General features: G+C 39.7%; 2 protein-coding genes across 3 annotated transcripts in view; both read left to right on the top strand.

Moving 5' to 3' along the window:
- Window positions 1-8,130, top strand: part of LOC134177720 (ATP-dependent translocase ABCB1-like) — a 12,677-nt gene extending 4,547 nt beyond the window's left edge. The window contains exons 9-27 of the mRNA XM_062644498.1: window positions 151-212; window positions 271-322; window positions 1,011-1,121; window positions 1,175-1,300; window positions 2,382-2,585; window positions 2,819-2,989; window positions 3,115-3,276; window positions 3,476-3,841; window positions 4,246-4,395; window positions 4,979-5,080; window positions 5,134-5,211; window positions 5,275-5,358; window positions 5,476-5,679; window positions 6,038-6,138; window positions 6,198-6,338; window positions 6,397-6,550; window positions 6,639-6,836; window positions 7,034-7,387; window positions 7,669-8,130. Of these exons, the coding sequence (XP_062500482.1) occupies window positions 151-212; window positions 271-322; window positions 1,011-1,121; window positions 1,175-1,300; window positions 2,382-2,585; window positions 2,819-2,989; window positions 3,115-3,276; window positions 3,476-3,841; window positions 4,246-4,395; window positions 4,979-5,080; window positions 5,134-5,211; window positions 5,275-5,358; window positions 5,476-5,679; window positions 6,038-6,138; window positions 6,198-6,338; window positions 6,397-6,550; window positions 6,639-6,836; window positions 7,034-7,387; window positions 7,669-7,959 (3,111 nt within the window). The 3' untranslated portion in view covers window positions 7,960-8,130. The remainder of the gene's footprint in view (window positions 1-150; window positions 213-270; window positions 323-1,010; window positions 1,122-1,174; window positions 1,301-2,381; window positions 2,586-2,818; window positions 2,990-3,114; window positions 3,277-3,475; window positions 3,842-4,245; window positions 4,396-4,978; window positions 5,081-5,133; window positions 5,212-5,274; window positions 5,359-5,475; window positions 5,680-6,037; window positions 6,139-6,197; window positions 6,339-6,396; window positions 6,551-6,638; window positions 6,837-7,033; window positions 7,388-7,668) is intronic.
- Window positions 8,131-9,353: 1,223 nt separating this feature from the next.
- On the top strand, window positions 9,354-11,868 carry LOC134176799 (elongation of very long chain fatty acids protein 6-like). Of its 2 annotated transcripts, none has more exons than XM_062643461.1 (4): window positions 9,354-9,657; window positions 10,425-10,636; window positions 11,509-11,686; window positions 11,749-11,868. In XM_062643461.1, the coding sequence occupies exons 1-3, from the start codon at window positions 9,392-9,394 to the stop codon at window positions 11,568-11,570; spliced, it is 540 nt and encodes a 179-aa protein (XP_062499445.1). In that variant the 5' UTR covers window positions 9,354-9,391; the 3' UTR covers window positions 11,571-11,686; window positions 11,749-11,868. The 2 variants fall into 2 exon arrangements, with proteins under 2 accessions (XP_062499445.1, XP_062499444.1); XM_062643460.1 differs by having other exon boundaries at window positions 10,425-11,229.
- The last annotated feature ends 372 nt before the right edge of the window (window positions 11,869-12,240 follow it).

Genomic DNA, 12,240 nt, shown 5'->3' with positions numbered 1-12,240 from the left:
TTAATTTAATTGTTTGCCATATATTTTTGTTTCAAACTTTGCTATTTAATTTGTTTGTTTGTCTGGTTGTTTGCTATATAATTTGTTTTGTTGTCATGACTTAAGTCTATTATTAATTAATTGATTCACTGTACTTGTATTCTATTGTAGACGTTCTATGCGCTTCTTATTGGAACATTCATGCTCGGCTACGCGGCTCCTCACTTTTCAAAGTCAGTCGGATGTGGGTGTGATGTGGCATGTGCGTAGCAGTGATGTTTTGTGTGTAAGGTTTGCGTCAGCACGTGGAGCTGCAGCTAACCTATTTGCACTACTAAGACAGGTGAGATGCCAGCAATGTGTTGGTACTTGTTTCTTCTTTCTGTTTTTTGAAAATTTGGCATTTTGATGTATATTTGGTGTGACATGTATTGACTGCATTTGGTTGCATTAACTTGTTTCTTGTCAATGTGTGTGTTTGTTTGCCTTTTCTGTTGCTTGTACATGTGTGTGTGTGTGTGTGTGTGTGTGTGTGTGTGTGTGTGTGTATGTGTGTGCACGCACACACGCACGTGTGTGTGTGCATGTGTGTGTGTGCGCACGTGTGCATGTGCATGTGTGCATGTGCATGTGTGTGTGCATGCATGTGTGTGTGCGTGCACACTGCATGTGTGTGTGTGTGTGTGTGTGTGTGTGTGTGTGTGTGTGTGTGTGTGTGTGTGTGTGCACGCTGCATGTGTGTGCGCACACGCTGTTGAGTGTTTGTATTAATTGTTCCAGGCTCCTTAGTCAGATTTTAGAGTTGATTCAGCACTTTACAGTTTGATTCAAAATAAGAAAATCTGTCTGTCTGTCTGTCTGTCTGTCTGTCTGTCTGTCTGTCTGTCTGTCTGTTTGTCTGTCTGTCTGTCTGTTTGATATGGTTTTGTTTGTGTTTGTTTGTCTATTTATCTGTTTGTTTGCTTGTCACATCAAATTGTTTTCAATCACTTTATCACCTATCAGTGTGTACACAAATCTTTTTCCTACAGAATCCCAAAATCAACCCATTATCTGAAACAGGATTGAGGCTTGCCACTGTACAAGGAACCGTTGAGGTTATCGATGTCAATTTCTCTTACCCATCAAGAGACACTATCAATGTAAACGAAGTATCAAGTCGTATTTCTCTTTGTACACTTGGTCTTGTGTTTAGGTCCTCAATTCGATCTCATTTACTGTTGGTAAGGGAGAGACGGTTGCAATTGTTGGGTCAAGTGGTTGTGGCAAGAGTACATTGATTCAACTGATTCAGAGATTTTACGATCCGACCGCTGGCATGGTATTACTGTGTTGCATGGCATGTTGTTACATTGTACTGTCTGTTTATGTCTGTCTGCTTGTTTGTCTGTCTGTTTGTTTGTCTGTCTGTTTGTTTGTCTGTCTGTTTGTTTGTCTGTCTTTGTTTGTTTGTCTGCTTGTTTGTCTGTCTGTTTGTTTGTCTGTCTGTCTGTCTGTCTGTATATCTGTTTGTCTATCTATGTCTGTCTGTGTGTTAGCAGGGTTCTCGCTACAGTGTAGCAGCATGGCGCTGTACCACGCTCCAGTAAAAGTGTGCGACACTCAGAAACGGTAAAATAGAAGTCCAACGTCTAACAGCTAATGAATGTTTGAGAATTCCATACTACTGGAACACAATACTAAATGTGACAATAGCCACAAATCTAGGCTCTAGCAAATAACACAGGATGATAGCCTCGCACAAATGTTAATTGCAGTCTCGCATGCGCTGCCTCTGATTCTAGTCCCCAATGCCCTTTCAGTGACATGGAAAGCACACCTCTTGTTCGGGAAGTGTACACCTACTAGTAGAATCTACTCTAAACTAGTCATGGCTTTATGCAAGGCAACAACTGCGGTCTACGTCAATCAATGCCTGACTAGACAAACTTTCTGTAGTTCGCCTACGAAACTTGCGCATGTGCAATCATGAACATCGCTAAGAAGGGCTTACTGGCGATCGAAGTTGATTTCCTTGCCAGGGCACTTGAACGTATGTTACACGCAATAGCTACAACACAAAGTCTACCTCACTTGTGATCGGCTGCAGTTCGCATGTCCAACTGCATGCGTCATGGAACCACCCATCCCGCCACGCTCCTAAAATCTTTAGCGAGAACCCTGTGTTAGTTTGTCAGTATGTCTGTCTGGTAGTTTGTCTGTCTGTTTTGTTTGTCTGTCTGTTTGTCTGTCTGTTTGTCTGTCTGTCTGTCTGTCTGTCAGTCAGTCAGTCAGTCTGTCTGTCTATGTTGATTTGTAATTTAATCAGCAAATTGCATCATGCCAACTTGATATTGTTTGTACGTTTTTCTTTAAATCCGATCACTCAAAATAGTTCATAAATTGACAAACTGTGTTTGAAGATGAAACTGGATGGTCACGATCTGAAGACATTAAACATCGGTTGGTTACGTCACCAGATTGGTGTGGTCAGTCAAGAGCCGGTGCTTTTTGACACGACGGTGGAGAAGAATATTATGTATGGTGGAGAGAATGTGACAAGCGAGGAGGTGATTGCAGCTGCAAAGCTTGCAAATGCACACGAATTTATTTCAAAGCTGCCAAAGGTGAGAAATGATGGTGTGAAGACACTTTTCTTTGACATGATTCTAATGTATCGAGAGATGCACTATTGCAATAACAGAGAGATGGATTAATTTATTATTTATTTATGTCAATAAATAAATAATTATATATAAATGATTATATATAACTTAATTATTTATTTATTTATAATTAATTTATTATATATAAAAATACACTCTAAATTATTGTTTAATTATTTATCTATAATTGCTAGGGCTATCAAACTGTAGTGGGCGAGAGAGGAAGGCAGCTATCAGGCGGTCAGAAGCAACGAGTTGCTATAGCTCGTGCCATTGTTGGAGATCCAACAGTGTTGCTATTGGACGAGGCGACGTCAGCCTTAGACTCTCACAGTGAAGGTCTTGTACAAGAGGCTCTTAATAAGGTATTTCTGTTTGTCTGTCTGTCTGTCTGTCTTTCTGTCCACCTGTGTTTCGGTCTGTTTACATATTTTTGTTGGTTTGTTTGTTGTGTATTTCTTTGGCTGTTGGTATAACATGAACTGTTTAGGCTGGAGCTGGTCGTACAACTGTTGTTGTAGCTCACCGGCTGTCAACTGTTGAAAAAGCTGATCTCATTTTGGTAATTGAACATGGCAGAGTGGCTGAACGAGGCACTCATTCACAGCTGATGAATCTTGGTGGTCTTTACCAGCAGCTAGTACATGCACAGGTGGGATTACACACACACACACCACACACACACACACACACACACACACACACACACACACACACACACACACACACACACACACACACACACACACACCACACATGCACACGCGCGCGCACACACACACACACACACACACACACACACACACACACACACACACACACACACACTCAATATTCAATGCCTTTTTCAGAACTTGTTTGGTGACATGAAAGATGATGATGTTGATGACTCTGGCATTGACGATCTCATGGCTCCTCCTCCTAAATGGTTGGGATCACTAAAAAATCCTCTAATTGCTGTATGTCCCAAAGTCGAGGGACGAAGCTTAGGAAAGACAGTTTCTGGCTCATTGCGAGGAATGAGGAGGACATCATCACAAGTCAGTTGTTTATCTCTACGAGGGATGGGTTTGAGGAGGAGTCAGTCGACGAGAAGTCATGTGAGGAATTTGTCTCGAGTTCGATGCCAGACGGATACCGACAGCGCTGTTGCTGTGGATTTGGACGAGGGTGATGAAGATAGCGTGTATGATGGTTGGACCGATGAAGGAGAGCAGGTTTGTTGTATGTGTTTTGTCTGTCAGTTTTTTTGCTCCCTGTGTCTTGGTTAATTTGGTTCCTGTTTGTTTGTATGTTTGTTGTTTGTTTGTCTGTCTGTTTGTTTGTCTGTTTGTTTGTCCATTTGTTTGTTTGTCTGTTAGTTTGTTCAGTCGATTGTCTGTCTGTTTGTTTGTCTATTTGTTTGTCTGTCTGTTTGTCTGTTTGTTTGTCTGTCTGTTTGTCTGTCTGTTTGTTTGTCTGTTTGTTTGTTTGTTTGTCTGTTTGTTTATCTGTTTGCTGTTTATGTGTTTGTGTGCTTGCTTATTTGTTTGTTTGCTTGTTTGTGTGTGTGTGTGTGTGTGTGTGTGTGTGTTTGTGTGCTTGCTTAGTTGTTTGTCACTAATTCTAATATGGATACTAGGTAACTGATGAAACCAATGAAGTTGGCTTCAAACGTATTCTCTCAATGAATAGTCAGGAGTGGAAGGAAATCATAGCAGGTGTTGTGATGGCATTGATTAGTGGTGGTACGTGGCCGACATTTGCCATACTTCTTGGAGAAGTTCTGAAGGTGCAACTATGCTTTAATATTGTGTACAATTTAGTACGTAGTTACACAGGGACAGACAGACAGACAGACAGACAGACTGGCGGCAGACAGAGAGATGACAGATAGACAGACAGACAGACAGACAGACAGGCAGACACAGAGAGAGATGACAGATAGACAGACATATGGACAGACAGACAGACAGGCTGCAGACAGAGAGATGACAGATAGACAGACATATGGACAGACAGACAGACAGGCTGCAGACAGAGAGATGACAGATAGACAGACATATGGACAGACAGACAGACAGGATGCAGACAGAGAGATGACAGATAGACAGACATATGGACAGACAGACAGACAGACAGACAGACTGGCAGACTGTGAGGGTGGAAGTAGACACAAATGGACAGACATTAGTATACTAATGACTATCATACACAATGGATGACTGTTATGTCTTGATGTCAGTCTTTGTCAACAATGTCAGTCTGTGTGAACTTCATGTACCGTGTCAGTTTCCTCCTAAGTTGCTGTTTTAGTGCATCATTGTCCATTGCTCAACTAACGTGTGCTTTCTCGGTGTGTCATCGCACTGCAGGCATATGGATTCATGGGAGAGACACTCCTTAACGACTCTCTTACTCTAGCAATGGCTTTTCTTGCAGTTGGGCTTATCTCTGGCATTTCCCATTTTCTACAAGTCAGTAAATGTCAAAGTTGATGGCCAGTTTGTCAATAATTTTTTGCCTTTAGACTTCATTCTTCTCTGCATCCGGTGAGAAGTTGACGATGCGTCTGAGAGCTTTGTCTTTTCGTTCGATGTTGAGACAGGTACGTGTTGGTTGACTGTCGCATATGGTGGTGTTGTAGTCACTAGTGTGACTGGCTTTGTAGGAGATGGGCTGGTTTGATGATCCAAGACATTCGACTGGTGCTCTGACGTCAAACTTAGCAGCAGATGCTTCACTTGTGCAAGGGGTGAGTGTGTGTGTGTGTGTGTGTGTGTGTGTGTGTGTGTGTGTGTGTGTGTGTGTGTGTGTGTATGTGTGTGTGCGTGTGTGTGGCATACGGCTGTTTAATGCATGTCTGTTGCAGGCTGCAGGAATTCAAATTGGAATGAATGTTGATATGAGTACCAACCTGACGGCTGGACTTATTGTCGCTTTTGTGTTTGGATGGAAACTGGCATTCGTCATTTTGGGCTGCATGCCAGTTATTACTGTGGCTGGGATGGTCATGTTGAAGGTATTTACTGGATCAGAAAAACGAGGAAGAGAACATTCTGAAGAATTAGGAAAAGTGAGTTGAGCAAAGTAGTTATATTATTAAGAGATGCATCCCTCCAATACAATAGTCTAGTGTATTATGAGATGCATCCCTTCAATACAGTAGTCTGAGATGCATCCCTCCAATACAATAGTCTAGTGTACTGTGAGATGCATCCCTTCAATACAATAGTCTAGTGTATTGTGAGATGCATCCCTCCAATACAGTAGTGTAGTGTATTGTGAGATGCATCCCTCCAATACAACAGTTTAGTGTATTGAGAGATGCATCCCTCTGATACAATAGGCTAGTGTATTGAGAGATGCATTCCTCCAATACAATAGTTTAGCAAGTCTAACCCTTTACTACAACACGATTTTTGTTTGCACAGATTGCAACAGAAGCTACTGACAACATTCGGACGGTTGCTTCTCTCACACGAGAAATGACATTCTATGAATCGTATTGCCAATATCTTATTGTGCCTCACAAGTACTAACAAACATGCTCTCTCTCTTATCGCGGTTTCTGCTCAACTTTTGTATTTGCAGTACAGCAATACGTAGTAGTTTCATCCACGGACTGACGTTTGCTCTAACTCAAGCTACTCTCTTCTGGACATACGCTGTTGCATTTCGATTTGGTGGTTATCTCGTAGCAGAAGGAGAAATTGAATACTTCAACGTGTTCAAGTTAGCTACATGGATGTCTACTGGTTTACTATCTTCTATACTTACTTTGTTTTTCTAGAGTCTTCAATGCCATTGTGTTCTGTGCACTCACTGCTGGTCAAGCAAACACGTTTGCTCCCAATGCAGCAAAAGCAAAAGCTGCAGCAGTGTCTATATTTTCACTCTTGGATAGGAAGCCGTTGATTGATGCAAGGGAAGGTGGATTGAAACCGGTAATGTTGTAGTGTGCAGATCCATTGTGTTGCTAGAAATGCATTTGTTAATTAAAAGAATAAATGATTGTATTATCTTTATGTGTAGCCCCTGATGGAAGGTCGGGTTGAGTTTTGCGATGTTCAGTTTTCGTATCCAATGAGACCCCACTACCGCGTTCTGCGAGGAATGAATGTTGCTGTCAATTCCGGACAGACTCTTGCCATTGTCGGAACGAGTGGATGCGGGAAAAGCACGTTAGTCTCACTCATAGAAAGATTCTATGATATCAACGGCGGCCAGTTGGTATGCATAAGAATTACATTTATCTGTTTATTTGTTGTATGTAATGTATGTTTTGTACGTGTGTGTGTGTGTGTGTGTGTGTGTGTGTGTGTGTGTGTGTGTGTGTTTGTATGTTTGTATGTATGCGTATGCTTGTATTGGCTTTCAAGGTCTTCTTTGAGTTCTTCCATCGTTATACACGTGTACGTCTTTTTCAGTTAATTGACAGACGCCATATCCATGACTACGACCTCAACTGGCTGCGAGCTAACATAGGGATTGTAACACAAGAACCGGTGCTATTTAACTGCAGCATCAAAGAAAACATTTTGTATGGTTTGAATGAAGACGACTACACAGTCGAGGACCTGGACGACGCTGCCATCCAAGCAAACATCCGAGACTTTATTGTGTCATTGCCTCAAGGGTATGACACAGTCATTGGAGAGCGAGGAGTTCAGTTATCTGGTGGGCAGCGCCAGCGAATTGCAATAGCAAGAGCCCTCATGAGGGACCCACAGATGTTGCTCTTGGATGAGGCAACGTCCGCTCTTGACAGTGAAAGTGAAAAAGTACATAGAACTTATGATTTAGCATAACATAATAAATGTAATGTTGGAGATCTTAATAGCATGAATATATATTATTAAAACATTATTGTAGATTATTGATAATGTAAATTACAAATTATATATTTTATAAAATAATTAATAATTTATATCAACTTTGAATAAATTATTAAAAAGACATGAATAGTTTAAAATACTCATAATGTAAACTATAAATAACATAATATATTTTATATAATAATTTACAATTTGTATCATCGTTCATGTGCAACTGTTGTGTTCAGGTCGTTCAAGATGCACTGGAGCTTGCACGGGAGGGCCGCACTTGCATCATCATTGCTCATCGTTTATCAACAATCCAGAATGCTGACAACATTGCTGTCATTCGTAAAGGTCAACTCGTTGAGCAAGGAAAGCATGATGAGCTGCTTGCTCGCCAGGGAGCATACTACATGTTGACTGGAGCGAATCGACACGAACGATCACAACGATTTGTTGATGAGATAAGAGTGCAGCAACAAATTTGGGAGAACATTCGATGGACATCAAGGGGCGAGCCCATATCAGATATATGATGCAGAGTATTTGTTTAGCACGATTGGACAATGAATTGTTGCTTTTAATATGATAAGATTGTTACATGTTGATGTAGGTACAGTACATGTATGATGGATATGACTGATAACAGTCTGAAATTAGGACTCTTGTAGAGACTTGTTGAAAAATGTAACTATTGGTGAAAGTCACTGAAGTGAATACAGAACATTTGCTCATATGTTTGTTTGTTTGTTTGTTTCTTTACATGTTTATTTGTTGGTCTGGCATTATATGTTTGTTTGTTTGTTTACATCTGTTTGTTTACATCTGTTTGTTTGTTGGTCTGGCGTTATATGTTTATTTGTTTGTTTGTCTGTTGGGCCTGCATTATTTGTTTGTTTTGTTTGTTTACATTTTTGTCTGTTGGTCCAGCATTGTTAGTTTGTTTATATTTGTTTGTCTGTTGGGCTGACATTATTTGTTCGTTTACTTCTGTTTGTTTGTTGGTGTGGCATTATATGTTTGTTTGTTTACATCTGTTTGTTTGTTGGGCCAGTATTGTTTGTTTGTTTGTTTGCATCTGTTTGTCTGTTGGTCTGGCATTATGTGTTTGTTTGTTTGTTTACATCTGTTTGCTTTTTGGGCCAGTATTGTTTGTTTGTTGTTTGTTTACATCTGTTTGTTTGTTGATTTGGCATTATACTTGTTAATTTGTTTGTTTGTTTACATCTTTGTCTGTTGGTCCGGCATTGTTTGTTTACAATTGTTTGTTAGTTTGGCATTATTTGTGTGTTTACATCTGTTTGTCTGTTGGTCTAGCATTACTTGTTTGTTTGTTTGTTTACATTTGTTTGTCTGTTTGTCTGGTAGTTCAGCATTACTTGTTTGTTTGTTTGTTTACATTTGTTTTTGTTGGTTTATCATTACTTGTTTGTTTGTTTATATTTGTTTGTCTATGTTTACATTTTTGTTTGTTGGTTCGGCATTATGTTTACATCAAACACTGTCAACAACTGACAGATTACAGAAACTACATCTTTGGTTGAGTTTTACAGCAAGAGAAGAACTGGTGCTAAACTATAAGGCCATTTGTTTGTCTATTCGTCTGTCTATCTGTATGTTTGTTTGTCTGTTTCCGCCTGTTATCTCCATGTATTACATAAATAATAATGAATGACAGATTGTCTATATTTGTATGAATGTATGTATGTATGTATGTATGTATGTATGTATGTATGTATGTATGTATGTATGTATGTATGTGTGTATGTATGTTTGTGTGTCTGTCTCTGTCTGTCGCTATATCTCTTTGTTCCTTTGTCTGCTTAATCTGTTTGTCAGACAAACATCTTGCAATGCAAAGTTAAGTAAACAGTGCGCCCTGCGTACCACCCTTCAAAAACCGGAACCACCACACATCCGGTCATACGCGTCGCTGGCAATCAATTCACTTGCGAATCTACATGCGAGATGGACTTCTCTCAGACCATCTTTTTCGACGTCGAGCAGCGCTTTAGCAAGTACAACACACAGAAATGGATGAACATGTGGTGGACGTTCTGTTTCTATATCTCGGCCGTCTACGTTGTCATCGTTCATTGGGGTCAGAATCTCATGACGAATAGAAAGAAGTTTTATTTGAGACGACCGCTCTTTCTCTGGAACCTCACGTTGGCCTGTTTCAGTGCAATCGGATTTTACAGAGTGGGCGGCAAGTTTCTAGACGACCTAGAGAGGTGAGGCGGTGTGGACATTGCGTTGATGTCCGTGATTTTGTGTAGAATGGTGGTCCTTGTGATCCACATGGTTCCAGTGAAAGACAAAAACCTGTGGGCTGTACGCATAATTCATTTACAAGTTGACATCTGGCGCCTCGCGCGCGTTAACGTTCAACGCGCCGGGAGCGTGCTTTAGCTCTTTTATTAATCAGTTTAGTAATGACGTTGATGGTTGAGATTGAATAAGGAAGAAGGTTATAAACGATTGTTGTTTATTTCTCTAGTTTTTAAGGTGTAAATAGAGTAAGTGATTAATTAATTAAGTCAAAGGGAGGGACTTCCGGTTGACACTTATTTTTCACTTCAGACCCAGTTAGTTTGCCTCTTCAATTTTGCCAAGTCAATGGTTAATTACACACATTTGTGTGCTCAGAATGTATGCTACCTTTTTATTTTCCAGCTCATTCATTGACTTTTTTACAGATTTTGATATTATAATCACTAATTAATTAATTAATTGATTAATTAAGTATAATAAATGGATGAATGTTGGTTAATGAGTTTGTTGTTTTGCAGACTGCTGTGTTTATATCAATAATTTTTATACACATGTGTATTTGTTATTGGTAGTATGTTAGATTGCACCAGATTCTGAATGGACGAGGCAACAAAAATACCTATACATAAATAAATAAATAAATAAATAAAAATTAATTAACCATATACAATACAATAAATAATGGCAGGTATCGGTCAGTTGACAAGTCAATCAATGTTGTCTCCAGATATGGTTGGCACCAAACGATTTGCAGTCTTGAGTGGCTTGAGGGACAGAGTGGCCTTTGGTGTGCTCTCTTTGGATACTCCAAGGTACTCGAACTACTGGACACGTCGTTTATCATTCTTCGTAAACAGAAGCTGATCTTTCTCCACTGGTATCATCACATCACTGTGCTGTGTTTCTGTTGGTATGCTTACATATATCCACACGGACAAGGTCGTGTTTTCATCGTCATGAACTATTTTGTTCATACAATAATGTACGCTTACTATGCCATTCGAGCTCAAGGGCTGGTGAGAATCCCTCTGGCTGCTAATATAGCCATCACTTGCCTTCAGCTCTCGCAGATGGTTTTTGGTGTGGCAACATTTGTCGATGCCTTCTTGATGCTTCAGACTGGAGTCGCATGCAATGTAGAGTATATGAATATCTTGATAGGTTTAGGCATGTATGTGAGCTATGCTATCTTATTTAGTCGCTTTTTTTACTTGACCTATGTGAAGAGAGAGAAGAAATGAGAGACGGCAGATGTACATGTGGTCTCTTCCACTTGCACTGTTATACAGGCTGATTGCAGGCGTTATATTCTATTGTATTTCACATGATCTTATGATTTATTGTTCAACATGATTCTGAATGTGATTCATAGACAGAGAATGATCGATAGATGGAACACGGAAATTTGCGTGTTCATTCAGTTGAATTGCTTGTCTAAAAATGTTTGCTTCCTACAGACTCACAGCTATATGAAAATACTTAATAGAAATTAGTTGTGAGGCTACAAGCTTAAGAACTCACTGGTATACCCGGTAAGTGTATTGTTAATTTGATTGTCAAATCTGTCAATCTGATAGACTGTCTGTCTGTCTGTCTGTCTGTCTGTCTGTCTGTCTGTCTGTCTGTCTGTCTTATTTCACTATAGAACACAAAAAGCAAAACTTTACTAGAACACTATAGGTTAAAAACTGCTAAGCTAAATGTTCATCTACTGAGACATACACATCGAATACTACTAAAACTCTAATGAATGGTGTTCTGAATGTCTTTTTCATTGTCGAATTCTTCATTTCCCTTTGAAATTCTTGTAGCTTTTTCATTATTACATTGGAATTGGACTTCTGAAGGCATATTGATAGTCTCTTTCCTCTAAACTGTGCTTCACTTGATCCACTTTCTACATCTCTCGATCTCTTGGCCAGCTGGTTCAAATAATTCTCTGCCTTTTCTCCCCAACAACCAAAATGTTCAAAAATCAAAGGAATGAAGGTAGCTTTGCATGACCCTGGATGCTGTTGATTTGACTATTTTTTTCTCCTCTCTTTTGGCAGCTGCAAATCTGTCCTCTCTCGATATATTTTCAAACATTGAACTATTATACACCATCTAAGCAAAGCAACTAAATACTACCCAAGCCAATAGGGCTTGGTTCTACCTACAACTAGTTATGTTTATGTGGCTGTCTCTTGAAACAATCTTCTTTATTTTACTGTCAATCATTCTAGCATTTGATCGTTGTAGACACACAGAAAACACAGATCTCCAGTATGTCTTGAAGGTTGATGCATTTGGCTTTCCGTCTTCGTCTCTTGATAGCTGTGACAGTTTCTTCAAATAGTCTTCAGCTTTCTCTCCCCAACAGCCAAAATGTTCAAAGACTATAGGCACAAATGTTGGTCAAAAACCTACAGACAAGAGCTCCTGGTCATACTTTTGATCTTCAGATTTTCTCTTCTGTCTGTCTGTTGGTCTGTCTGTCTGTCTGTCAATACATATATTTCCATTACAATGAAATTTCCATCAAACTCTAAAAGCAAACCTAA

The sequence above is a fragment of the Corticium candelabrum genome, chromosome 3 (assembly GCF_963422355.1).
Source record: "Corticium candelabrum chromosome 3, ooCorCand1.1, whole genome shotgun sequence".
NCBI lineage: Eukaryota > Metazoa > Porifera > Homoscleromorpha > Homosclerophorida > Plakinidae > Corticium > Corticium candelabrum.
This window is presented reverse-complemented; position numbering and strand designations above follow the sequence as displayed.

Coding starts and splice junctions, on each gene's coding strand:
- LOC134176799 (XM_062643460.1), top strand. CDS start 9,392: ATGGACTTCTCTCAGACCATCTTTTTCGACGTCGAGCAGCGCTTTAGC. Junction 9,658..10,424: donor TTTCTAGACGACCTAGAGAG/GTGAGGCGGTGT, acceptor TGTTGTCTCCAG/ATATGGTTGGCACCAAACGA.